The following is a 27,655-nucleotide window of genomic DNA, read 5'->3' as shown; positions in this document are numbered from 1 at the left end:
GGAACGGTTACAGGATTCCATTCTGCCTCAAACCACCTCTGACCACATCGCCCATCAACCTCTCTCCCAACTACAAAGAAGAGGACAAGAGGCTAGCATTGCAACAGGAGGTGTCGCTACTTGTGCAGAAGAAGGCAGTGGTTATAGTCCGGGACCATCAATCCCCGGGCTTCTACAACCGTCTCTTTCTTGTGGCCAAGAAGACAGGAGGTTGGAGACCGGTGCTGGACGTCAGCTCTCTCAACGAGTATGTCACCAAGCAGACGTTCACGATGGAGACGACCAAGTCGGTCTTAGCAGCGGTCAGACAGGAGGACTGGATGGTCTCGTTGGACTTGAAAGATGCATACTTTCACGTTCCCATTCATCCAGACTCCCAACCTTTCCTGAGATTCGTTTTCGGAAAGGTTGTCTATCAGTTCCAAGCCCTGTGTTTTGGCCTAAGCACAGCTCCTATGGTCTTTACTCATCTGATGAGGAATGTAGCAAAATTCCTACACTTGTCGAACATCAGAGCCTCCCTCTACCTAGACGACTGGCTGTTGAGAGCCTCCACGAGTCGTCGTTGTCTGGAGAACCTCAATTGGACTTTAGACTTAATCAGAGACCTAGGTCTATTAGTCAATATAGAGAAATCTCAACTCATTCCTTCCCAATCCATTGTGTACCTGGGAATGGAGATTCGGAGTCAGGATTTTCGGGCTTTTCCATCGGCCCCCAGGATAAGCCAAGCCCTAGAGTGCATCATGAGCATGCTGAAGAGGAGCAATTGCTCAGTGAGACAGTGGATGAGTCTCACAGGGACCCTCTCATCACTGGCCCTGTTTGTCGAGCTAGGAAGACTCCACCTCCGCCCTCTTCAATTCCATCTTGCAGCTCATTGGGACAAGGGCTCGACTCTAGAAGCAGTCTCTATCCCTATCAACCAAGAGATGAAGACCACTCTCCTGTGGTGGAAGCACAATCTCCTTCTCAAGGAGGGTCTATCATTGGCCATTCAGACCCCCAATCTTCATCTCTTCTCAGATGCATCGGACTCGGGCTGGGGTGCAACCTTGGACGGACGGGAATGCTCGGGAGTGTGGAACGAGGAACAAGGATTACTCCACATCAACTGCAAGGAACTGCTTGCAGTTCATCTAGCCCTGTTGAACTTCAAGTCGCCTGCTAGGCAAAGTGGTGGAGGTGAACTCAGACAACACCACAGCCTTGGCTTACATCTCCAAGCAAGGAGGGACCCATTCGAGGAGCCTTTACGAGATCGCAAGGGACCTCCTCATTTGGTCAAGAGGTCTAAACCTCACTCTGGTCACGAGGTTCATCCAGGGCGATATGAATGTTTCAGCGGATCGCCTAAGCAGAAGGAATCAGGTCATTCCCACGGAATGGACCCTCCACAAGAGTGTGTGCAACAGACTTTGGACCTTGTGGGGTCAACCTACCATAGATCTGTTTGCCACCTCCATAACCAAGAGACTTCCGCTGTATTGTTCCCCTGTTCTAGACCCTGCAGCAGTTCATGTGGATGCTTTTCTTCTGAACTGGTCCCATCTCGACCTGTACGCATTCCCTCCGTTCAAGATAATAAACAAAGTTCTGCAGAAATTCGTCTCGCACGAAGGGACACGGCTGACGCTGGTTGCTCCCCTTTGGCCTGCAAGAGAATGGTTCACAGAGGTACTTCAATGGCTAGTCGACTTCCCCAGGACTCTACCTCTAAGAGTGGACCTTCTACGTCAACCTCACGTAGACAGGTTGCACCCAAACCTCCACGCTCTTCGGCTGACTGCCTTCAGACTGTCGAAAGATTCGCTAGAGCTAGAGGCTTTTCGAAGGAGGCAGCCAGTGCGATTGCCAGAGCTAGAAGAGTTTCCACTCGTAGAGTCTACCAGTCTAAGTGGGAGGTCTTCCGAAGCTGGTGTAGAGCCAATTCAATATCCTCTACCAATACCTCTGTGATCCAAATAGCTGACTTCCTTCTACATCTTAGGAATGAGAGATCCCTTTCAGCACCTACGATTAAAGGATATAGGAGCATGTTGGCTTCAGTTCTCCGCCACAGAGGTTTGGACCTGTCTTCCAACAAGGACCTTCAAGACATTCTCAAGTCTTTTGAGACGTCTAAAGAACGTCGTCTTTCCACTCCAGGCTGGAATCTAGACGTAGTCTTAAGGTTCCTTATGACATCTAGGTTCGAACCTCTCCAGTCAGCTTCCTTCAAGGACCTTACCCTCAAGACTCTTTTTCTCGTTTGCCTTGCAACAGCTAAGAGAGTCAGTGAGGTTCATGCCTTCAGCAAGAACATTGGTTTCACAACCGAATCTGCAACATGTTCTTTTCAGCTTGGATTCCTAGCAAAGAACGAGCTTCCTTCACGTCCTTGGCCTAGATCGTTCGAAATACCTAGCCTCTCCAACATGGTAGGTAACGAACTAGAGAGAGTTCTTTGCCCTGTCAGAGCTCTCAAATATTATCTTAAGAGGTCTAAACCTATTCGAGGACAGTCAGAAGCCTTATGGTGTGCCATCAAGAAACCCTCGAGACCCATGTCCAAGAATGGGCTTTCGTATTATATAAGGCTTCTGATCAGAGAAGCACATTCTCACTTAAAGGAGGAAGACCTTGCATTGCTGAAGGTAAGGACCCACGAAGTAAGAGCTGTAGCTACTTCGATGGCCTTTAATAAAAACCGTTCTCTGCAGAGCATAATGGATGCAACCTATTGGAGGAGCAAGTCAGTGTTTGCATCATTTTATCTGAAAGATGTCCAGTCTCTTTACGAGAACTGCTACACCCTGGGACCATTCGTAGCAGCGAGTGCAGTAGTAGGTGAGGGCTCAGCCACTACATTCCCTTAATCCCATAACCTTTTTTAACCTTTCTCTTGAATACTTTTATTGTTGTTTTTATGGTTGTTACGGTAGGCTAAGAAGCCTTCCGCATCCTTGGATTTGGCGGGTGGTCTATTCATTCTTGAGAAGCGCCTGGGTTAAAGGTTTGGTAGAGGTCCTTTAGTAGGGGTTGCAACCCCGTGTACTTTGGCACCTTTGGGTTGATTCAGCCTCCAAGAGGAACGCTGCGCTCAGTAAGGAAGACGAACTTTAAATAAAGAGGCAGAGTAACGGTTCTATTCGACTTCCTTACCAGGTACTTATTATTTCATTGTTATTTGAGATAACTGTTATATGAAATATGGGATACTTAGCTATCCTTTAATCTTGTACACTGGTTTTCACCCACCTCCCTGGGTGTGAATCAGCTACATGATTATCGGGTAAGTTTAATATTGAAAAATGTTATTTTTATTAATAAAATAAATTTTTGAATATACTTACCCGATAATCATGATTTAATCGACCCTCCCTTCCTCCCCAGAGAGAACCAGTGGACCGAGGAATAATTGAGGAGGTGTCAACAAGAAGTACTTGAGTACCTGGCCACAGGTGGCGCTGGTAAGTACACCCCCTTCTAGTATTGTGATAGCTGGCGTATCCCTCCATAGAATTCTGTCGGGCAACGGAGTTGACAGCTACATGATTATCGGGTAAGTATATTCAAAAATTTATTTTATTAATAAAAATAACATTTTATACAAATCAGGAGTAAATTCATTATTCATGGTAAAACTTTCAATTCTTGTAGTTTGTTCCGTAACCGAAATACAAACCACGCTATTTACATAGGGTTTACTTTCGGCGTAGCTGAAATGACGAGCCATTAGATTTTAACGAGGGTTAAACTAACCCCGCGCTAGTTAGCACCCGGGTAGGGGAGGGGTAGCTAGCTACCCCTCCCCCCACACACTGGTGAGCTGCCTCACTTCACTTTTGGCTCGGACGATGTACAGATGTCTCTGTCCCGTCCTCGCATGGCAGCCATTTATGTTTTGTCTTAATTTCTTACTCTTCTTATACTTGATATATATGTAAACATTCTTATGTTTATGTATATATTTGAGTATAGGAATACAGTAAGTTTCCTTTTCAGTGTTTGTGCTGTGTGTGTGTGTAGGAAGTCCACTCAATTATACGACAACATCTCCGTGTGGTCCCAGGCCCCCACGGTGACATTTCATGGGTCGCGATCTCTCCCTTGGTCCTTCGGTCTTCCCTTCGGCGGGCGCCGTGGGAAATCGTCATCGTTGGACTTTATTTATTTATCTGTTTCTCCGCTGTTCCTCCTTCCCTACGGGGAACTTGGTCTATCAGCGTAGGGAACATGGGAGTTTAGTTGACTACGGTCTCTCTCTATCTCTTTCTCTTGTGGTCGTTCACCTTTTTATTACTACTTCATATTACGGTAGCTTCCTTCCCGTTGCGGGTTGAGTTGCTACTCCGTTTATTTTGTCTCAGTTATTTTTAATCAAATCTAATTGTATTTGTTAACTTTTCAGCTTCTGTGTAGAACGCCTCCCTTCGGGGTTCATTTGTTCTTACTATTAGTGAACATTCTTAGATGAATTACATAATTATAGTTGTTATAATTCTGTTTTTGTTACAGTTCTCCGCCTTCCCCCCCTTCCCTGAGTGTCATTGGGGGAGGAGGGCGCATTCCTGGTGCGTAATTCTTATGTTCTTTTCCCTCGGGGTTCCTCTTCGGAGTTCCCCCGGGGGAATAAATGTTAACTAATTATTTTATTTACACAGTTAACTGTCTAGTTTTTTCGTTTGCCTAATGTGCTAACGAAGCAGAGCAGTCCTGTTTGGGCCTGGGGAGTCTGCTGTTGCCGTCTCCTCTACGACTTCGTCATGGGCGTGTTCCCTTCTCCTAGAAGTTCTCCCGTGACAACTGTCAGCTCCTTAGTTCATTTAGAACGCTCAGGAGGTTTGCCTCCATGGGTGGGTAACTTCCCTTCCGAGGGAGGTTCCCTTCCCAGGTATGAGTTTTTTCCCCTTCAGGGGAGACAACTTCTCTTACCTTAATAATTACCTGGTTGGTTTTTTTCCTGGTCCTCGGGCAGTTATGCTTTTGGTGCTGAGCGACTGGTTTTGTAACCATGCTCTAGGGGCTGAGCGGTTGCAAGGCCGGACCATGGAATTCGTGCAATTATGCTCTTGGTGCTGAGCGGTCGCACTTGCAGCTACGCTCAAGGGGCTGGGCAGCTGCAGGAGCTCCTCTTCGGAGGGTTTCTCCTTATGGTCAGCTTGCTGATCCAACGGCCCTAAGGGGCGCCTTCATCAGTTCTTCTGGTCTCTTCTACGAAGTGTTCTCCTCTCTCGTTCGCGAGAAGGACACTTTTAGAGACTCCTCTTCGGAGGACTCCCCTGCTGTTGTTGCTGATGTTGCTGAAGGCTCAGTTCCCCCTCTCCGAACATCCTTCAAGGGGGCAGCTGAGTCCAACGGTCTCTCCTTCGAGTGTCTCTCCCCCTCGGGGGAGTTCACTAACAGAGACTCCTCTTCGGAGGACTGATGATGGTGCTCTTGTTCGTGGTCGTCTTCATCAGCAGATCGTTCGCGATCTCCGATACCTGCCAGACCTTCTTGTCTCCCATCTCCGTTCCTAGACGCAGATGCGCAGTGGGCGCCACTCCACCTCGTTTTCCGACTGGCACCGGTCCCTTCGGGGCTAAGGGCTTATCTCACATGTGAGTAAGTCCCTTAGTGCCAGGTTTTTACCTGTGCAACCTCGTTCTCCTGCGCGCTCGCGCGCAATAGTTCGCAAATACTCTCCTGCTGTGGACCAGTCTTCTGCTGAATCAACACTCCAGCGATCTCCTGTAGCTGAGTCTCGCCGTAGATCTCCTGATCGCCAACGCTTCTGGGACCTTCTGTGCGGCTACGCGCCTTGTGCACCTACGGTCTCCTGAACGCCCACGATCGCCTGCTCGCCGGCGCACATCTGATCGCCCTTTTCTGATGTGCGCAATGCGCGCCATCGTTCGCCCTCGCGCCCACGATCTCGGGATCTGGGCGCAAGCAGGGAGATTATTTCTTCACTGAACTCCACGTTCACCTGCTCGCCAGCGCACATCTGCGCCTCCTTTCCTGATGTGCGCAATACGCGCCGATGTTCGCCCACGCGCCCACGATCTTCGGATCTGGGCGCAGGCAAGGAGTTTATTCCTTCGCCTCTTCGCCGACGATCTCTCTGGTTCTGCTCCCTCGCTGATATCTTCTGGTCGCGCATATCTTCTGGCCATGCAACTACGCACCTACGATCTTCCGGTTCCTGCCTCATCGCGCGCAGTTCAAGAAGTTCCTACGCTAGCGCACAGGCGCTCACAGGTTCTTCTGGACTCGCAGCACCCTTCTGGAGTTTCGCGCCCACGCGTGGTTCCAGTTCCAGCGTGCCAACGCACCAGCATGCTTCCACTTCACACCGCGCCGCCCAGGAGACACCTAAGCTGGTGCACGGGCGCTCACAGGCACCCCTGGGCTCTCCTTGCGCGCCAGCGATCTCCTAAGCGCCCGCGCGATTCTTCGCCTGCTTGCAAGCGTTTTCAACGCGCCAACGCTTCAATCATCTTAGCTTTCCTACGCGCCCACGTGTTAACTCTCCTGTACGCAATCGGTCGCTACGCGCCATCGCTCGCCAACGCGCCATCGCTCGCCAACGCGCCTTCTCCCGCCTACGAGCCATCGCTCGTCAACGCGCCATCGCTCGCTTACGCGCCATCAGTCTCCCGGCCGCCTGCGCTCGCCCTTACAACCGCTCGCCCGCGCACATGCGCACCCATGTTCGCCCGCTCGTGAGCCAATGGTTTTCCATCGCGCGAGCGCCAGTCCCGGCTGCCTGCGCTCGCCCTTACGTACGACCGCGCGCCCACGCGCGTGCGCATCCAGGTTCGCCCGCGCGCGAACCAACGGTTTTCCATCGCACGAGCACCAGTCCCAGCCACCTGCGCTCGCCCTTACGACCACGCGCATGCTCGTTCCCGCACATGCGCACCCATGTTCGCCCGCACGCAAACCAACGGTTTACCATCGCGCGAGCGCCAGCGCGATTTCGTCCGCGATTCTCCTCGGGTTTCACAACGCGGGCAACCTGGCGAGTCTTCTGGGCGTGTACTTCCAGATCATTGTCGGCATGATCTCTCACCTGTAGACGCAAGGCAGCGCACGTGCAGGAGCAGGAAGAAGCTTCAGAGAGGTCTGGGCAACATTCTTCTCCTTCTTTTCAGGCAGGCCCCATCATCTCTACTCCTCAGAATCGTCTGATCCCCTTCCCTCCAGCGGGAGTCGCTGACACTGAGTCTGTCAGCCGTCAGCAGAGGAGGTACTTCGAGATCATGGGGGAACCTGGTTTAGCCCTTCCTCTCCACCATTCCGTGGAAGGGGCTTACCAGGGAAATTTTCTCTCGAGAAATTCTCCGCCCGGCAGGTGACATTCTCGACTTCGGAGATCTTAAGCCAGGAGAAAGCCGCAAAGTTTGCCATGCAGGCCACTTCGTGGCTGGTCATCTGGCTTGGATCTCTGGGCATCCTGTTGCGATCCAAGAATTTGTCCAAGGAGAGCTCCAGGAAGGTCATGGAAACTTTCCTCCTCTCGGGCACGAGCACCATCGTTTCCCGGCTCACCAAGTTTCGAACTTGTGGACAAACTCGGTGTTGAAGCATTGAGATGCAGTGACCGAGAGGTTCTTCTCGGAAGTCCCAACCATGGATGTCGGCAAGCTCAAACACTCTTCCATCCTTGGAAAGACTTTGTTTTGAGCACAAGGACAGGGAACGGACAGCTGAGAGGTGGAGAAAGTCGAATCACGATTCGCTCCTCCAAAGGCGCTTACATCCAGACCCTACAAGCCTCCAGCGCCTCAACAACAACAGCCTCGTCAGCTTAGGACATCGGAACCGGCCCCGGCAGCTAAGACAAGGTGTCTAAACAGCAGCCCCCTCCTGTCAGAGACAAGAAGGGCGGGAAGTCCTCCTGGGGAGGCAATAATCCTAGAGGGAGCTGCCGAGGCCGCAAACGCTAGGATTGGCAACCCCCCTGCATGGTCCCCAGTGGGGGGATGCCTAAGGTTGCGCGTTCAGGTGGCAGCAACTCGGGGCCGATTCCTGCACGATCTCCGTGATCAGCCAAGGATATCGCGTCCCGTTCTTTACATCTCTACCTCCACTGACAGCGAATCCAGTGTCGCTGAGCTCCTATGCCATGGGATAGGCAAAGGGGCTAGCCCTTCGGGCAGAAGTCGAGACCATGCTCTAGAAGGATGCTCTCCAAAAGGTCATCGACGGCTCCCCCCCCCCCCCCCTCCGGCTTCTTCACTCGACTTTTTCTTGTAAGAAAGCGTCTGAAGGCTGGAGACCTGTCATCGACCTCTCAGCCCTGAACAAGTTTGTCGAACAAACTTCGTTCAGCGTGGAACAGCAGAGTCGATCAGGCTTGTAGTGAGACCACAAGACTTTATGTGCACACTGGATCTGAAGGACGGGTACTTCCAGATCCCAATCCATCCGTCATCCCGGAAGTACTTGAAATTCAGCCTAGACAACAAGATTTACCAGTTCAAGGTGCTGTGTTTCGATCTCTCCACAGCACCGCAGGTGTTCACCAGAATGTTCAACCTGATATCTTCATGGTCGCACAGGAGTGGCATCCGTCTCCTTCGCTTTCTGGATTACTGGCTAACCCAGGCAGTCTCGGAATCGACCCTTCTTCGACACCGAGACAAGCTTCTGGGACTTTGCCAAGATCTAGGGATCATGCTAATTCTCGAGAAGTCTTCTCTGCTTCCATCTCAACAACTGGAATATCTAGGCATGATATTAGACTCCAATCTCCAAGCCTTCCCATCAGATGTCAGGATAGCGAGGCTGAGGAGAGTCGCAGAACCTTTCCTCAGACGAGGAGAGCTTCCAGCCCAATCTTGGTTACGCCTCCTAGGTCACCTTTCCTCCTTGTCCAGGCTAGTTCCAAACGGCCGCCTCAGGATGAGATCCCTGCATTGGCGGCCCAAGTCCCGGTGGAATCAAGACAACGATTCCCCGGACACTCTGGTCCCTCTGGGACCCGCGGAACGAATGGACCTGCAGTGGTAGTTGACCTACGGAAACCTTTGCAAGGGAATGGATCTTCTCGTCCTTCCCCCACATTTGATGCTGTTCTCGGACTCGTCAAAAGAAGGAGGGGGGGTCCCACGTTCTGAATCAGGCCTATGGTCAGAACCAGAAGGGTACCTCCACATCAATCTGCTAGGAATGAAGGCCGTATTCTGGCCCTTCAACACTTCCAACAGACCCTGGTGAGTCACTCCATGAACGACAACTCCACGGTAGTGGCTTTTTTCAACAAGCAGGGAGGTACCTTTTCATAACAGCTTTCTCATCTTGCAGTAGAGATACTGAGATGAACCGAAGTCCACTCAATACCCTATCGGCTCGCTTCATTCCGGGCAAAGGAATGTGCTCTCCGACATTCTGAGCAGGGCCTCACAGATAGAGAGTACCGAGTGGTCTTCGGCCCCCCCTGGTAGCCAACAGGTCCTGACCTTGTGGACCTGTTTGCGACAGCCTTGAATTTCAAGCTGCCGCTGTACTACTCCCCAGTCCCAGACCCCAAGGCACTCTGGCTAGATGCCTTCCTACAAAGGTGGGACAACATCGACGTCTACGTCTTCCCACCGTTCTGTCTGTTGAGAAGGGGCTCAACAAGACCAGACTATCGGTCAACCTGTCGATGACTCTGATAGCTCCGCTGCGGCATCATGCAGAGTGGTTCCCGGAACTTCTGCATCTCCTGACGGAACTCCTGAGAGAGCTTCCCCCACGACACGAGCTACTCAAACAACCACACTGCAACATCTACCACAAGCCGTAGCATCGCTTCGGCTTCACGCCTGGAGACCATCCAGCATCTCCTCACAGAGAGAGGTGTTCTGCAGGGGTCTACCAGGCGAAGTGAAGTGTCTTCTGTGGTTGGTGTCGTGGGAGAGGTACCTCTCCCCTTGATGCCACTATTCCAGCAATAGCGGAGTTATTGTATATCGGCAGGAGGAAATGCGCCTTTCGCTTTCGGCGGTGGAAGCCTATCGCTCAGCCTTAAGCCTGGCCTTCAGGCTGAAAGGAATAGACATTTCCTCCTCGCTGGATCTTTCTTCGCTCATACGAAACTACGAACTTATCTGCCCCCAGTCGGAAGTGAGACCTCCTCCATGGAACATGGTTCGGGCTCTTAGGGCTCTTAAGAGATCTCCTTGCGAACCATTACGCCAGGCTTCTGATCGTCACCTGACTTGGAAGACGGTGCTCCTGCTCGCTCTGGCCTCGGCCAAGCGTGTCAGCGAAGTTCATGGTCTCTCGTACGACGTCGCCCATTCAAGAGGATAGGTGGAGGTAATGTTCAGGTTCGTCCCTGAGTTGGTTACTAGACTCAAAATCTTGGAGTCCCGGACCTTCGGTTCGACTCCTTCAGGATTTCGAGTCTCTGTTCTGTAACAGATGACCCAGACCTTCTCCTACTATGCCCAGTAAGGAGTCGGAGGGGTTATCTTTAAGAACAGCTGCAGTTCGTCTTCACGTGCAAGCCCTTTTTGGGAGCACAGGGAGGACGGAGAGGAGGGTCATCAAGAATGCCTTTTCAGCCTGGATTCAAAGGGTCATCCATCACGCCCTGAATTCAGACCCTCCTCCGTCACGTCGCCTTAGAGCACACGATGTCAGAGGCATCGCAACGTCCCTGGCTTTCAAGAGGAACTACTCTGTGACGCAGGTGCTACAAGCTGGAGTCTGGAAGCGTCAAACGACCTTCACAGCCCACTACCTGCAGGACGTGACCCACAGGATCCTCGATACGTTTTCTATCAGCCCTGTGGTGGCTACACAACAGCTGGTCTAACCTCAGGCTCCTTAATGGACAGGTAGCAGAAGGTTGAGGGCATTGTTACCCGGTTTTAGACTGCATGAATGAAAGAACTATGTCTGGCCCTTACTTCTTTCTTCATCCTCCCCTCTCTTGGGGAAAGCAGCATCCTGGGTTCTCTGCATAGCTGACCTCAAACCTCTGCAGGTAAACCATGCTTCCTTGTGTTCCTAGTATTAAGTTAATACTGTTACGTCCCCCATACCCTGACGAGGTGGTATTGGGAACATCCTAGCCTAGAATTCCAGCTAAAGGACTTCAGGTTGACTTCCTAGGACAAGTCACACTTCTTCCCTCCACACACAAGCTTATGTAGGCCGCACGTTTCTTGCGTAGCAAGAAACTTGCGAGGTGCAGGGACTCTTTTTCTCGAGTGCTGCTCACTCGGATTCTGAGTCCCCGGGTAAGCCAAAGCCAGTAAGGCTGGGGACTTTCCACCCTGCCTAAGGCTAAGTCACCCTATGTAAATAGCGTGGTTTGTATTTCGGTTACGGAACAAATGACAAATTCGGAGATAATTTGTATTTTTCCTAACCATACAAACCTTAGCTATTTACACATATTTGCCCGCCACCCCTGTCCCCCAAGACAAGTCCTACCTCTAAGTGAAGTGAGGCAGCTCACCAGTGTGTGGGGGGAGGGGAGGGGTAGCTAGCTACCCCTCCCTTACCCCCATGCTAACTAGCGCGGGGGTAGTTTAACCCTCGTTAAAATCTAATGGCTCGTCATTTCAGCTACGCCGAAAGTAAACCCTATGTAAATAGCTAAGGTTTGTATGGTTAGGAAAAATACAAATTATCTCCGAATTTGTCATTTTTCAATATTAAACTTAGCCGGTGATTATATAAGCTGCAACTCTGTTGCTCGACAGAAAACTCTACGTTAAAAATCCGCCAGCGATCGCTATGCAGGTAGGGGGTGTACTTCAACAGCGCCATCTGTCGTGCAGGTACTCAGTACTCAATGTAAACAAAGAACTCAATTTTCTCTCTGTCGGGCTACCGGCAAGACCTACTAATTCGCTGTTGCTAACTGGATTTGTTTTCACAACTATTTGGTGAAGTACACTATTCTAGTTTTGAGCTTTCGCTATGCAGGTGTTTTATCTTCATCTCAAAACTTGAACTCGTTTTGGATAGATTTAATTATGGTGACAAAGAGAGTATGGACTTTCTTTCACTTTTAAATGGCCGACCCTTCCCTTAGACGGAAGTGTGTTTAGGTTTTTAGTAATTATCTTATCACGTTATAGATCTATATATTTTATATCTCTCCGCCTTTATTAGGCCTCTTCGATTAACTTTCCATTTATTATAAACATATAAAAATAGATTTTAACGTTTTGTTTATATGCGACCTTTCCTGATAGTAGGCGGTCCTAACTTGGAACCGAAGTTAATCAACGTTGAGCCCTTTATATCGTAATTAGCTTTTAAAGAATTTAAAATTTTTTAAATGTAATATTTTATGAAAGATTTTCTTTGATAGTCTTCGTACTGTTTTCAAAGATGAACTAACGTTTAGTTTTTTATGCTACGCAGTTGTTGACGTTCAGGACGTTCAACATGCGCTCTATCGTTACGATAGAGAGAGAGTGTATCACGGTTTCACTTTGCAGTAAGAGTAAATCGATTCTGACGTTTTGTTCATTCTTTCTTAGCTTAAATGTTTTAAATTCTAATTTAAAGGAACTTTTTAATTGAAAAACCTTTCAGTTTTTTCCTTTAGTCAAATAACATGTTTTTTTGACGAAATATAATTGGGCTCTTCTCTTAGGTGCGAAATCAAGAGAGAAAGAGAGAGAGAGAGATTGAGACGGAGGGAGAGAGAGGAGAGAAAATGTTCCGTTCAAGCGGGTAACGTTGTTCTCGTGTTACTCTCGTCCCTAGTCTCTGTACGGGGAGGAAGGATAAAACGTTTTTAGGTTTTTATTCTCGTCCCCAGGCTTTGTGCGGTGAGAGATTGAAAACGTAGTTATATGAACTAGTGTTTAGTCTCTTTCCCAGCCACTGATTTTTCTTTTTATCTTAAAATATGTTTTCTGTTTTTTGCTGGTATTATGAACTTGCATTATACGACTTATTTCGCAATTACTACCTTTTAATGAAGGGTAGAATTGCGTGTTTCAGGTAGAAATAAGTGCAAAACAGAAAATCGAAGTGATAAAGTGATATGCGCAAAGTGTTACAGTGTTGCGTCCGAGGCCCAAAGTGTTACAGTGTTGCGTCCGAGGGTTCGTCTGTTCGTGCCTGTCGTTCACCTAGTCCGGGACCTCTTGCAAGCTCCTAAGCCCAGGGGGGAAGTAATGTCGAACGACTTATGGGTTCGAGAGGCCTTGACCAACGAACAGACGTTTTCCCTCTATGGTATCGGGTGTATCTTACCAAGATCTCCCCTACCATAAGACGAGAGAGACTTTGTTTCTCCTCGCCATCCGTAGGCTTTTCGCATAAGAAACCTGTCACAAGGTTTCGAAGCCCTTAAGCGAAAGTCAGTCCTTTCAAGACAGGTCCAGCGTCCTGGTTACAGCCATTAGGACAGCTCTGACCCTATGCAGTCATCGGATAACTGCTCGCCGCCTAACAAAAGCGTAACACAGACTCCGAAAGTCTTTTTTTGTAGGCAAAGTGTTGCGGTCACAGACGTTACCCTCGTCTATTACCACAACCATTTCCGTTGATCCTTAAGGGGTTATATGGCAAAACATGCAGTATATGCTTGCCTCCCTTATGGAAGACTATTCTGCCGATTAGTCCGTTGAGTCTAGCCGTTTATCTCATCGATATCCTGGCTTTCAGCCAACCTAACGTTCCTTTGTGCTTACTGTTGACGTTGGCGTAGCCTAGTCACGTCAGTCAGGTTGTTTAGAACCACACTCGATGCGGTCTCGTGTGGTTTTTCAGCCGCATTTGGACGTTAGGCCACTGGCTGATACTCCTGTTGACGTTCTAGACGTTCACTAACAATCGGAGTTGACTTGTTTTGACGCTGTGCGTCAACCTCCGCATTCTAGAGTTGTTTTGACTGCTCAGTCTAGGCAGTCAAAGCAGTCTCGAGTGGACGCTGTACGTCCTCACGCACCTGTTGTGGTTGACAGTTCAGTTGTTGACAGTTCACAGACTGTCAAGCAGTTACATGACGTTGCGTTCTGGTCCGCTACTAATGCACCAGTGAGAGACTCAGCTTTTATCGGACAAGGTTCCTGTAGATGAGGAAGTGACTGTTCTCCCTCCTACTGATATTCCCTTGAGGACTCTGTCAGATGGAGAGGAGCCTTAAGCTGCTTAGCCTCCTATGGACTTTAATTAAATCATGATGATTTTTTTTTTTAAGGATCTTCGTCCGGATCTTGTAACTGCTGCTCCTCGTTCGCCTAAACGTCAGAGCTTACACTAGGCCTAGCTACTTCGAAGCCGTTGTTTTTAAGCTAGTGCTCTCTCGCTCTCCTAGAGAGCGTTACGTTGGCTAGGCGACTGGTTTTTCACCAGGAGGAGTTTGGGGGATACAGCCTTTGCTTTCCCTTCTTTTAAACTGGTTTATAGAGCGAGAGTCTGATATGACATGAGAGAAGTTCTCGGCTTGGGAGTTCATGCCTCTGCCCAGATAGACTTCTCAATTCTGGTAGACTCTCCCTGGCGCCTAGCCAGGAGACGCTCCAAGTTGTTTACAGGTCAACTTCTCAGCTGTTGTCGAACCTTTGAAGTTTTGCTGTACTATTAGGTCACGCATAACAAGGCTTTCAGGGATGGTAAACGGTTCCGCCTCAGTCGCTAACCCCGTCTGTTGCCACACCTGCTCCCGTAGACCCTAAATGGGCTTTGCTGCAAGACATGCAGTCCAAGCTTGCGTCCTTGATAGAGGACTTAAATGCGGAGAAGAACCTTCTGGCCAACAACCTTCCAACCGGTCGGTTGTGCGCCCTGTTGACGCTGAGGTAACCTACTCGCGTCTGCCAGTTGAGGTGGTTCCTCCACCGATGCGACCCAGTGTGGGTTGCCAGCCGCACGGTGACGTTAAGCGACGCTCGGAGGTGGTTGTTGACGTTCAGGACGTTCAACAACCAGCAGAGGTGACTTGTTGTGACGCAGTGCGTCAACCTCAGCAACCCGGTAGGGTGTTGACTGCACAACCCAGACGGTCTAGACAGTTTCGGGTTGACGCTGTGCTTCCTCGCGCACCCATGGTTGTTGACAATTCACAGACTGTGCAGCAGTTCCATGATATTGCGTCCGGCTCCGTCACGCATCCACCAGTGCGACCGGATTCAGCGAGTCAGACGTTGCCCACTCCGTTGCCGTTTCCTCATCAGTTTCGGATGAGGAACCCTCTGATGAGGACGTTGCTGAACAAGACGATCAGCCCCCAGCCCTGCTATCCATCCAGAAGATGCTGAAGAAGGAACGCTGCTCAGTCAGGCTGTGGATGAGTCTGGTAGGGACGCTGTCATCCGTGTATCAATTTGTGTCACTAGGAAGACTACACCTCCGTCCTCTTCTATACCATCTAGCTTTTCACTGGAAAAAGGACAAGACGCTAGAAGCAGTCTCGATCCCGGTTTCCGAAAAGATAAAGTCTGGTTTGACTTGGTGAAAGGACTATATCAACCTAAGAGAGGGTCTTCCCCTGACTGTTCAGACTCCCAACCACGTTCTCTTCTCGGACGCATCGGACGTAGGCTGGGGTGCGACATTAGACGGTCGGGAATGCTCGGGAATATGGTACTCGAGTCAAAGGACAATGCATTTCAACTGCAAGGAGCTACTGGCAGTACGTCTGGCCTGGAAAAGCTTCAGGTCTCTCCTTCAAGGCAAAGTGGTGGAGGTGAACTCGGACAACACCACGGCTTTGGCGTACATCTCCAAGCAAGGAGGGACCTACTCTCTGACGTTGTACGAGATCGCGAGGGACCTCCTCACCTGGTCAAAAGGTCTAGACATATCACTAGTAACGAGGTTCATCCAAGGCAACTTGAATGTCATGGCAGATTGTCTCAGTCGGAAGGGACAAATAATTCCAACAGAATGGACCCTCCACAAGGATGTATGCAAGAGACTTTGGGCCACCTGGGGCCAGCCAACCATAGATCTCTTCGCAACCTCGATGACCAAGAGGCTCCCAATATTTTGCTCACCAATCCCGGACCCAGCAGCAGTTCATATAGATGCCTTTCTCCTAGATTGGTCACATCTAGATCTATATGCATTCCCTCCGTTCAAGATTGTCAACAAGGTACTGCAGATGTTCGCCTCTCACGAAGGGACAAGGTTGACGCTAGTTGCTTCCCTCTGGCCCGCGAGAGAATGGTTCACCGAGGTACTTCGATGGCTAGTAGACGTTCCCAGAACACTTCCCCTAAGGGTGGACCTTCTACGTCAGCCACACGTAAAGAAGGTACACCAAGGCCTCCACGCTCTTCGTATGACTGCCTTCAGACTATCGAAAGACTCTCGAGAGCTAGAAGCTTTTCGAAGGAGGCAGCCAGAGCGATTGCTAGAGCAAGGAGAACATCCACCCTTAGAGTCTACCAATCGAAGTGGGAAATCTTCCGAAACTGGTGCAAGTCAGTATCCGTATCCTCGACCAGTACCTCTGTAACTCAAATAGCTGACTTCCTCTTATATCTGAGGAAAGAACGATCTCTTTCAGCTCCCACTATCAAGGGTTACAGAAGCATGTTGGCATCAGTCTTCCGTCACAGAGGCTTAGATCTTTCCAACAATAAAGATCTACAGGACCTCCTTAAGTCTTTTGAGACCACGAAGGAGCGTCGTTTGGTTACACCTGGTTGGAATTTAGACGTGGTACTAAGATTCCTTATGTCAGACAGGTTCGAACCGCTACAATCAGCCTCCCTGAAAGATCTCACCTTAAAGACACTTTTCCTGGTATGCTTAGCCACAGCTAAAAGAGTCAGTGAGATTCATGCCTTCAGCAAGAACATCGGATTCTCATCCGAAACGGCTACATGTTCTACAACTTGGTTTTCTAGCCAAAAACGAGCTGCCTTCTCGGCCTTGGCCAATATCGTTCGATATTCCAAACTTATCGTATGGTTGGAAATGAACTAGAAAGAGTCTTATGCCCTGTAAGAGCTCTTAAGTTCTATTTAAAACGAACTAAACCTTTACGAGGCCCGTCTGAAGCTTTATGGTGTTCAGTTAAGAAACCATCTTTGCCTATGTCAAAGAATGCTTTATCCTATTTTATCAGACTGTTAATACGAGAAGCTCATTCCTATCTGAATGAGGAAGACCAAGCTTTGCTGAAGGTAAGGACACACGAAGTTAGAGCTGTCGCAACTTCCGTGGCCTTTAAACAAAATAGATCTCTGCAAAGTATAATCGACACAACCTATTGGAAAAGCAAGTCAGTGTTCGCGTCTTTTTATCTTAAGAATGTCCAGTCTCTTTACGAGAACTGCTACACTCTGGGACCATTCGTAGCAACGAGTGCAGTAGTGGGTGAGGGCTCAACCACTACAATTCCCTAATTCCATAACCTTTTTAATCTTTCTCTTGAAATGTTTTATTATTGTTTTTGGGTTGTCCGGAAGGCTAAGAAGCCTTTCGCATCCTACTTGATTTGGCGGGTGGTCAAAGTCATTTCTTGAGAAGCGCCTAGATTAGAGGTTTTGATGAGGTCCTGTTGTATGGGTTGCAACCCTTGATACTTCAGCTCCTAGGGGTCACTCAGCATCCTAAGAGGATCGCGAGGCTCCGTAAGGAAGACGTACTTAAAAAGGCAGAGTAATTGTTCAAGTCGACTTCCTTACCAGGTACTTATTTATTTTATGTTTGTTATTTTGAATAACTGCTAAAATGAAATAAAAAATCCTTAGCTCATAATAATGTAAACAATTATTGCTGGTCTCTACCCACCCCCCTGGGTGTGATTCAGCTTATATAATCACCGGCTAAGTTTAATATTGAAAAATGTTATTTTTATAATAAAATAAATTTTTGAATATACTTACCCGGTGATTATATATTAAAGGACCCTCCCTTCCTCCCCAATAGAGACCCAGTGGACCGAGGAGAAAATTGAGTTCTTTGTTTACATTGAGTACTGAGTACCTGCACGACAGATGGCGCTGTTGAAGTACACCCCCTACCTGCATAGCGATCGCTGGCGGATTTTTAACGTAGAGTTTTCTGTCGAGCAACAGAGTTGCAGCTTATATAATCACCGGGTAAGTATATTCAAAAATTTATTTTATTATAAAAATAACATATTTGGATTATGATTGTTTTGTGGCTACTTTTCTCACGGTAAGGGTAGAAGAGACTCTTTAGCTATGGTAAGCAGCTCTTCTTGAAGAAGGACAATTCAAAATTAAACCCTTGTTCTATAGTCTTGAGTAGTGCCATAGCCTCTATACCATGGTCTTCCAATGTCTTGGGTTAGAGTTCTATTGCTTGAGAATATACTCGGGCACACTGTTCTATCCTATTTTGTTTTCTTCCTCTTGTTTTTTTAAATGGTGTTTGATCCAACGCTAACACAAACCCTTGCTATTTATAAGGATATTATTTTCGGCGAAACAAAGTCTATCCATTAGACTTTTAGCTTGGCATGGCTACCCATCCGCTGGTTGGCAGGGTTGGTGGTAACCGGCCACCCTGCTCACACACACACCTGTGTTGTATTGTCACTTTTACTTTTGGCTCGGTGAGAGTAGATGTTCGTCTCTCTCTCCGCCCAACTTTGTCTTTTTGTTTTTTACTACTTACTTGTGCTTTATATATATTTAAACATTCATGTAATGTTTTTGTATGTATATAAATATTCTTTTATCATTACAGTGTGAGAGTGTTTCTGATTTCGTGTCGGCGTATTGCAGCTTTTCTTGAGGGTGGAGAAACCTCTTTCAGACAACCCATAGGCTGGTGGCCTCCCCTGCTTCTCCAAGTGCAGCAACCCGGCCTCCGCCTTAAGGGAGTCTTCCTTGTGCGAATACTTCTTCTCCCTTGAATGTGGACGCCACTCACTTCTTGTATTTTCTTTGAAGGGAAGACTGCTTGCCGCCTACCCAGAGCTGGACTAAGATCTTGCTCCTCTTCACTGACGACGCCTCTCTCCCTCGCTTTACGTTGCAGTCGGCAGAGGGAGTGCATGGTTTGAAGTATGTTTCTTGTGCCTATCAGTTAACAACTCTCTCATCCGTGGGTTAGATTATTCTCCCAAGTTGTATTTTCTTCAGCTAATTAATTTAGAATAGAACTGTTTTCAGCTTAACTTTCCACAGCAAGCTAATTAATTTTGAATAGAACTTTTAATTTAACTTTCTACAACACTAGTGACAACGCACTCCTTTGTCCTGCAACGGCAGCCAGTGGAAGGAATGCATAGTTTTCAGCTTGTTCTTTTTCCTCTCGGGGAACTCCTTATACTGCACTAACGATGCCGTATTCCTTTGTTCGGCCATGGCAGCTGACGGAGGGAGTGCACAATTAGCAGGTTCTTTTACCTCTCGGGGGACACCTTTCCCGCCCGCGGATTAGGTTGGTCTTCCGAGGGTTTTTTTTTTTTTCATTCATTCTTGTTTCCTCAGTGCTAGCAACATTCTTGTTCCTGGGGAAATTACTGTTCCTGCCCAGTCTTCGCCTTCTTCGTCTGAGCCTGCGGCCATTTCCTGACCATCGCACTGACAACAGTCTTTCCTGTATGTGGGATCAGTTCTCTGTGGAGTATTTACCTCGGCGGTAACCCAGAGAACAAGCTTCGGCTTCGTTCTCTGGCAGCGTTCTTTGTCGACCTTCAATTTGAATTTCAGCTCATTGAGGGAAGCAGAGAGTGCTGCCCGGGGGTTCACCTTCAGGTGTTGGAGCTTTCCCTTTCATAGGGGAGTCCCTCCACCAGCCACTGTTCGGCAATCTTCTTATTTGCAGGGAGAATTGCTGACAGCGGCAGTAGGTGTTGGTCTCCTTTTCCCGTCTGCAGGAGAGACTTCCTTCACCTGTTCTATTACCCTATTGGGGAATACTTCCGACAGGAATTGGATTCATCCATTCCTCTAAGGTGCTATCTGTAATGCACTAGGACAACAAGTTCTTGGTTACAACACCTTTCCTGTAAGTACAGGAAGAACCAAGAAGATATTTAGGAATATGATCATTCTGGTTGAGGGAAGTGAATTCTTAGACGTTCTCTTCATCTTCCAGAGACGGATCATGAGTTAGAGATCATGACATGAGTGGTACAGTACTGTATAAGCACTTCCCTGGCATTCAGGAGGAATTTCTCTGTGATGCAGGTTCTTCAAGCAGGGATTTGGAAGCCTCAAATGACTTTCTAACCTTACTACCTGTGGGATTTGACTCTCAGTTCCCTAGACTCTTTTACTGTGGGACCTGTTGTAGCTGCTGAGCAGGTGGTTTAAGCTACCTTGACTTCTCCCAAAGGACCAGTCCTGTAAGTTGAGGGGTGAGGTTATGTATAAGACTGGGATTAAAGTGAAGAATGACTGACCTCTTTCAATCTTTCCTTGGGGTATAGCATCTAAAGACCTCTCCAGCTGGATTTGATTTGTCTGTCAGGTAAGCTGAGACTTGATTATAGCTATTCAGTGCTCAAGTATGGGAGAGTTTTCCCCAGACTCCTTGCGAGGGCAAGTGTGATGTAGTCAAACAATCCCATCATAAGATGGCCTTATACTTGACAGCCAGGCCGTGAAACCTGCTGGTTCTCCTGGTCGGTTGTTACATCTCGTTATAATTTTGACTCTTGTGTTCCAGTTTTGCTTTTATCTATTCTCCTACAGTAAAGGACTAAGGTTTATGATGTTAGGGAAAATACAAAATACTTTCAAATTTTGTGATATTACTTTTAACATTTATTATAATTGTTTACATGTAACTACAGTACAATACTGAATATTACCTATCCTACCATTTTCTGTTGATTCATTAAGGATATTTTCCAGATTTGCTCAGAACATTTAAGTGCTGCAATGAGGCGAAGAGCTGGAGTAGGTGCCATACAAAGGCAAAAAATCCAGCAAGACAAATTTAAAGAGAAGGGGAGTGAAATTCAAGAAAATCAGATAGAACAGGTATTTTATTCTTTCAAGTTAATATGACCATAAGGCAAACATTTTTTCCTTCATAAATACAAACCATTTTCCTTCAATAGGAGAATGACTTCAGCAAACCTGAATCAGCTGTTAATGCATTTTTGTTCTGTAACTGGAATACAAACCACGCTATTTAATAGGGGTATTACTTTCAGCGTAGCTGAAATGACGAGCCATTAATTTTTAACGAGGTTTAACTACCCACACCGCTAGTTAGCAGGGGGTAGGGAAGGTAGCTTGCTACCTCTCCCCCTCACACACCTGTGATTGAGCTCACTTTGCTTTCAGCTCAGATGGTGAACGGTCGTTGCTGTTCTTCATCCTCGCCGACAATTGGCAGCCATTAATGCTTTTTGTTTTCTCTTTTTTCTTAGACTGTGTGTGTGAAGTTGACTCATATGCGACCATGCGCACCTGCCCTGGACTCTCCGACCGCCCCTGTGGAACATTTATGTCGGCGGTTGAGACTGATCCTCACGCCCTTTGTCCTTCTTGCAGAGGTAAACGGTGTGATAGTGTCAACAAGTGTAGGGAGTGGTCTTCCTCCCAGTGGCAGAGGTTTTCACGACGGCGGAAGAAGAAGTCCAAGCGGGATATTTGTCCTTCGAAGGTTGCTTCGAAGGGAGGAAAAGTAGTAGTAGCGTAGACCATTTTATTTCTGACCAACCTCGGGTCTCGAGAGATAAAGTTGCTTCCTCTAGCGAAGCAGCACCACCTCTCCCCCCTGGTGAGGCCCTGTCACTAACTTCCGTATTTCAGATTTGGTCCTCCTTTTCTCCTTGGGGCTCACGGGTTCGTCCTCCAAGGAGGCACTGCTTGAGTTCATCCGCATGGGTACTTCTGTCAAGCAATCGTCGTCACCGTCAGAGGTAGATCCCCTGACTCTTGTTGACGTAGTTGTGTCAGAGGTGTCTCATGCGACATCACCCATCTCCTCTGCCATTCCAAACTACAACTGTAGCTGCCGACTTAGTTTCCCCCGTTCCTGGCCATCCTCCGAGGGGGAATCTAAGTTCATCATCGGTCTGTCCTGCTAGTGTTTCTCTCCTTCGGGGGAGTTCACTTACAGAGACTCCTCTTCGGAGGACTGCTGACGGTCAGCTTGCTGATGCAACGGTCCCCAGAGGGCACATCCGTCGGAAGGCTCGCCTTCTTCTTCACCTTCCTCTTCACCTTAGAGGTCTTCCTTCACCTGCGGTGAGGCGCCTCTTTGGTTCAACGCCTTCAATGCAGTCCCCCGCAGAGGATCCTCTAGACCTTCAATCGTCCATCACTGCACCTGCAACCAGTCTTGTGACTTTGGTCCTTGACCTCTCTGCAGATCGTTCGCGATCTCCTTTGGTGGATGGTCGTCCTTTTAAAGGACACGCCGACCATCCATCCAACAGACCTGCCGACCTTCCATCGCCGTTCCTGTATGAGCCTAATAAAGCTCCTCTAAAGTGCGCTACTGCGCGCCATCACTCTCGCCCTGCGCACCACGTGCATATGCGCCCTGACCAGCACTCACCAGCAGCTCGTTAATCAACAACCACTTATCCTGCTCGCTCTCACAGAGGGCTGCAGCCTCACACGCTTGTGCACCAACATGTGCTTAAGCGCCATCAGCCTCCTGATCTTCAGCGCTCTCTGCGGGCCATGCGCACACGCACCCACGATCACCTATGCACCCTGCGCAAACACGCCCAGGGTCGCCTGCGCGCCAGCACACCACAGCGCACTTGCGCTCTCCTGTGCGCCAACGATCTCCTGCGCGCCAACGATCTCCTGCGCGCCAACGATCTCCTGCTCGCCAGCGCTCTCCTGCACCTACTGTATTCGCCCACGTGCCCACGATCTCCTGCGGCAGCGCTCACCTGCGCGCCAGCACTCTCCTGCGCGCCACCGCTCACCTGCCTGCCAATTCTCTCTTACGTGCTAGTTACATGCGCGCCAACGTTCTCCTACGCACCAGAGCTCTCCTGTGCGCCATCTTGTGTGCCAACGAATGCGCCAGCATAAACCTGCGCGCCATCACTCTCCTGCGCACAAGTTTGTAGGTGAGGCGACAACCAGGTTACCGCCCTCACCTGCGTGCCAATGCTCGCCAGACCATGTGCGCTCACCTGCACGCCATCTTTCTCCTGCGCCCACACACAGATGCGGCGCCCTCTCTCTCCTACGGACGCGCGCCAACACTATCCTGCGCGCTCATCATGATTCTTCTGTGTGCCCGCGCGCTCATCATGATTCTCCTGCGTGCCCGCGCGCACGCAAATATTCTCCTGCACGCTCGCCAACATTCTCCCGTGCGCGAGCGCCAATATTCTTCCTCGCGCGAGCACCATTGTTCTCCCTCGCGCGAGCGCCAATATTCTCCCGCTCGCGAGCGTGCGCACCAACAGACACGTCATCCAGTAAGGTCACCATCGCCTCATTCGCCTCCCCGCAAGCACATACCATCGCGCATTGTGGGAGAAGGGAAACAATTTCATGCAGAGGGGTTCAGGATCCCTAAGCTACCTTCTAAGGCGAACCCACCTATTCCAGGAACTCCTCCCAGGGAACCTTCGGTCCCTTTCCCTTCAGGGGATCTGTCTGACAGTGCGTCTGTCAGCCAGCAGCCCTGGTTCAGTTCCTTAATCAGAGCCGTAACCCAGGCTTTCAAGCCTGTCCTGTCTGATCGCTCATCAGAGTGACATATAGCTCTAGATCTAAGGCATGGAACCATGGCTTCTTCTACCCCTTTGAAGAGGAAAAGAGGAGTTTCGGACGCGGTCACTTCCCCGGGGGCGAAGCTGACTCCATGCAGACCATCGAGGCAAGTTCCTCCTGTTCCTTAGACAAACTCTCCATTCCTGTCGGACGAAGATCTCCCGTCACCTAGGGAACCACGCGAAGAGAGAGACTCCCCCATCGCACAAATGGAGGAAATCTCTCTTCACGCCGAGAGTTCCCCACAGTCTGAGAACAGAAGGGACACCACACACATCGATGTTGGAGTCTTACCTCCTTCCTGGAAGAAATCTAAAGACTTCAAAACCATGCTGAAGTCCTCCACTAGGGCTAGAATGAACCCAACCAGCCACTCAGGGAATGTCCGCGACTCTCCCCAAGAAGAGCCTTTGGGGACAGAAGGAAAATTCGCTGCAAGTCCTACAACAGGAGGAGACCAGCAGGAGTAAGAACATGCATTCTGGCAGGTTCTGACTCTAATGAGGGTTCTCAACGGGTTTTCCAACCCATAGATCCCCCCTCGAGAGGGCAAAGACACGGTCCTAGACCGCGTCCTTGGTACTCAAAATCCCTCAAAGACCAGTGCAGCCCTGCCCTGGTCTCAAGGGGTGAAGAGTACCAGGGACAAGATCGCCCAGCAGCTCTCCGAGTTTGCCTCCTCCAACCGTTCCAGTACCACGAACGAGCTCCTTCCACTTCCTCGCGTACAACAGAGGAGGTACTTCTTGCTTGGGGCACACTCGGGCACACTATTCTATCTAATTTCTTTTCCTCTTGTTTTGTTAAAGTTTTATAGTTTATATAGGAAATAATTATTTTAATGTTACTCTTCTTAAAATATTTTATTTTTCCTTTTGTTCCGTAACCGAAATACAAACTACGCTATTTACATTGGGTTTACCTTTCGGCGTAGCTGAAATGGCGAGCCATTAGAATTTAACGAGGGTGTATTACCCCCGCGCTAGTTGGGAGGGGGGTAGGGGAGTGGTAGCTAGCTACCCCTCCCCCCCTCACACACCGGTGAACTGCTTCACTTCACTTTTGGCTCGGACAATGGACAGACGTCTCTGTCTTTGTCATCGCTTGGCAGCCATTGTTTGTTTTATCTTTACTTAATCACTTACTTTTCTTTTACTCAATATATATGTAAACATTTTTTCGTGTTTATGTATATATTTGAGTATAGAAATCAGTAAGTTTCCTTTTCAGAGTTTGTGCTTGTGTGTGTAGTGTACGATATCTCCGTGGAGCCCTCGGCAGTTAGGCCACCATGGGGTAATTTCATGGGTCGCGATCGAGTTTGACTACGGTCTTTCTCTCTCTCTCTCTTTGAGGTCGTTCACCCTTTTACTACGTTACTTTTACTACGTCTGAGTAGCTTCCTTCCCGTGTGGGTGGGGTTGCTACGCCGTACGTTTTGTCTCAATTAGTTTATGATTCTAATTGTATTTGTTGATTTTTCAGCTTTTGTAGAACGATTCCTTTCGGGGTTTTCGTTCTTTCTTTAGTGTTCATTTTTAAATTACATAATTACATAGTTACATAATTATAATTGTTATAATTCTGTGTTGGTTACAGCTCTCCTTCCGTGAGTGTAAGTGGTTGTGAGGGCACGGGCCTGTTGTGTAATTCTTGTGTTCCTTTCCCTCGGGATTCCTCTTCGGAGCCTTCCCTGGGGAATGAATGTTAACTAATGATTTTTGTTTTTATTTTTCACAGTTACCAATCTAGTTCGTTTCTGTAATGTGACAACGGAGTGAGCTGTCTTGTTGAGGCCTGGGGATTCGGCTGTTGCTGCCTCCCCTATAGATCTTCGTCAGGGGCGTGTCTCCTTCTCCTGGAAGTACTCCCATGACGATTGACAGTTCTCCAGTTCATTTTAGAACACTCAGGAGGCTCGCCTCCTTGGGTGGGTAACTTTCCTTCCGAGGGAAGTTTTTCCTGTCCAGGCTTGAGTTTTTCCCCTTTTGGGGGGTTCTTCTCTTGCCTTTTTTTCGTGCGACTATGCTCTTGGTGCTGAGCGGTCGCACCTGCAGTTACGCTCAAGGGGCTGGGCAACTGCAGGAGCCCCTCTTCGGAGGATTGCTCTTTTTAGGTCACTGGCTGACCCGTCTCTTCTACGAAGTGTTTCTCTTTCGTTCGTGAGAGAGTACACTCATAGAGACTCCTCTTCGGAGGACTCTTCTGCTGTTGTTGCTGTTGGCCGCCTTCGCCGTAAGGCTCACCGTCCGCTATGTCGCAAGGGCCTCCCATCTCCCTATAAGGGTGCTAAGAGGCGCCTTTTTGAATCTCCGTATGCAGCTCCTACCTCCTTGGATCTCTCCGGGGATCGATCTCCAACGCCTTCCTGACCTTCCGCCCCTGGTGCAGCTGGACAGCAGTCTGACCTTGTCATCCGACGGGCAACGGTCTCTTCGGGGCTAAGGGTTGCCTCCCACGGGGGGTCTTCCCTTGCGTGTCAGGGTTCCCCTGCACGCCCTTCTGCAGTGTTAGCGCACAGGCGCTCTCCTCAGTGTTAAGCGCACAGGTGCTCTCCTGCTCGTCAGCGTTCTCCTGATCGCTAGCGCTCTCCTGTTCGCCAGCGCTCTCCTGTTCGCCAGCGCTCTCCTGTTCGCCAGCGCTCTCCTGCTGATCATCGCCCACTGCTGTTGTTCCTGTTTTGCGCCCTGCGCGCCATCGGTCTCCTGAGTGCTCTAGATCTCCTGCCCGTCAGAGCGCACCTGCGCTTCCAGTTCCTGATTCGCGCCCACGTTCGCCCGCGCGACCTAGAACTTCGGTTCAGGTCTTGGGCAAGGACTCTCCTTCTCCTCGCCCTCGCGATCCGGTTCGTCAGCCTGCTCCAGCGCAGCAACGCTCGCGGTCGCCTACGCGTGCTTCTAAGCTACTGTTCGCTCAGGATTCCACGCGTCGCCCTTCTGCTCGCCAGCGATCTCCAGCTCGCCAGCGACCACAGACGCGTCAAGGTTCGCCTGCTCGTCAGCGATCTCCTGCGCGTCAACGATCGCCATTGATCTTCCACGCGTTACGGGTCCCCCGGACACCATCAGTAGCGATCTAGCGCTCGCCTGCTGTGGACGATCTCCGGTAGTCTTGCTGTAGATCTTCCTTTTGCTCGCCAGCGCTCACCTTTACTTCTGTCCTTCTGTGCGCCAGCTTTCTTCAAATCGCCAGCGCACTTCTGCGCGCCCTTTCTGGCCACGCACCAATGGGCACCAACGGTTTTTCCTGACCGTCCAGGATCGCCTGATTGACAGCTCGCTTCAGCGCTCACCTTCCTGATGCACCTGCGTGCCTTCTGTTTAGCGCGATGCGCGCTAACCATCCCTAGTCTCTTACGCGTCAGCAATCGCCTACGCGCCCGCGCGATTCTTCGCCTGCGCGCTAGCGTTTTGTTAACGCACCACCGCTCGCCAACGCGCCATCGCTTGCCAACGCGCCATCGCTTGCCAACGTGCCTTCTCTCGCCTACGGGCCATCGCTCGCCAAGACGCGCCATCGCCCACCTACGCGCTATCGGTCTCCCGACCGCCTGCGCTCACCCGCGCGCCCACGTGCCTGCGCGACCACACGCCCGCGCGCCCGCGCACATGCTCTCCAATGTTCGCCCGCGCGCGAACCAACGGTATTCCATCGCGCGGACCAACAGTGCCTACGGTGTTCCGTCGCGTGAACCGACGGTGTTCCCATCACGCGAACCGACGGTGTTCCATCGCGCGAGGCTACAGTGTTCCATCGCGCGAACGCCGGCTCGATTCCTGCAGTATCCATTGCTCGCCTACGGGTCATCGCTCGCCTGTGAACTTTCGGATTCCGACCACCAGCGCTCGCCCTTCCTAACACGCTCGCCCTCCTTCTGCGCTTCCTCGCGCACTTTCGTCTGCGCTCCTGCGTGCCCGTGCATGGGCGCTTCCACGTTCAGCCACGTGCAAACCATTGATTTACCATCGCGCGAGCGCTAGGGCGATTGCGACCGCGATTCCCGTCGGGGTTTCGCAACATGGCCAGCCTGGCGAGTCTTCTGGAGCGTATTTCCAGAACACGGTCTTCACCCCGTAAACGCAGAGCAT

The 27,655-nt window shown here is 49.7% G+C and overlaps 1 protein-coding gene across 1 annotated transcript in view; it reads left to right on the top strand.

The window, feature by feature from the left end:
* Nucleotides 1–27,655, top strand: part of lsn (vacuolar-sorting protein SNF8) — a 181,521-nt gene that overhangs the window by 27,080 nt on the left and 126,786 nt on the right. The window contains exon 2 of the mRNA XM_068345969.1: nucleotides 20,724–20,852. Coding sequence (XP_068202070.1) covers nucleotides 20,751–20,852 — 102 coding nt within the window. The 5' untranslated portion in view covers nucleotides 20,724–20,750. The remainder of the gene's footprint in view (nucleotides 1–20,723; nucleotides 20,853–27,655) is intronic.

Source organism: Palaemon carinicauda, chromosome 22, assembly GCF_036898095.1.
Source record: "Palaemon carinicauda isolate YSFRI2023 chromosome 22, ASM3689809v2, whole genome shotgun sequence".
NCBI lineage: Eukaryota > Metazoa > Arthropoda > Malacostraca > Decapoda > Palaemonidae > Palaemon > Palaemon carinicauda.
The sequence above is the reverse complement of the archived record's forward strand: the minus strand, read 5'-3'. Positions and strand labels throughout refer to the sequence as shown.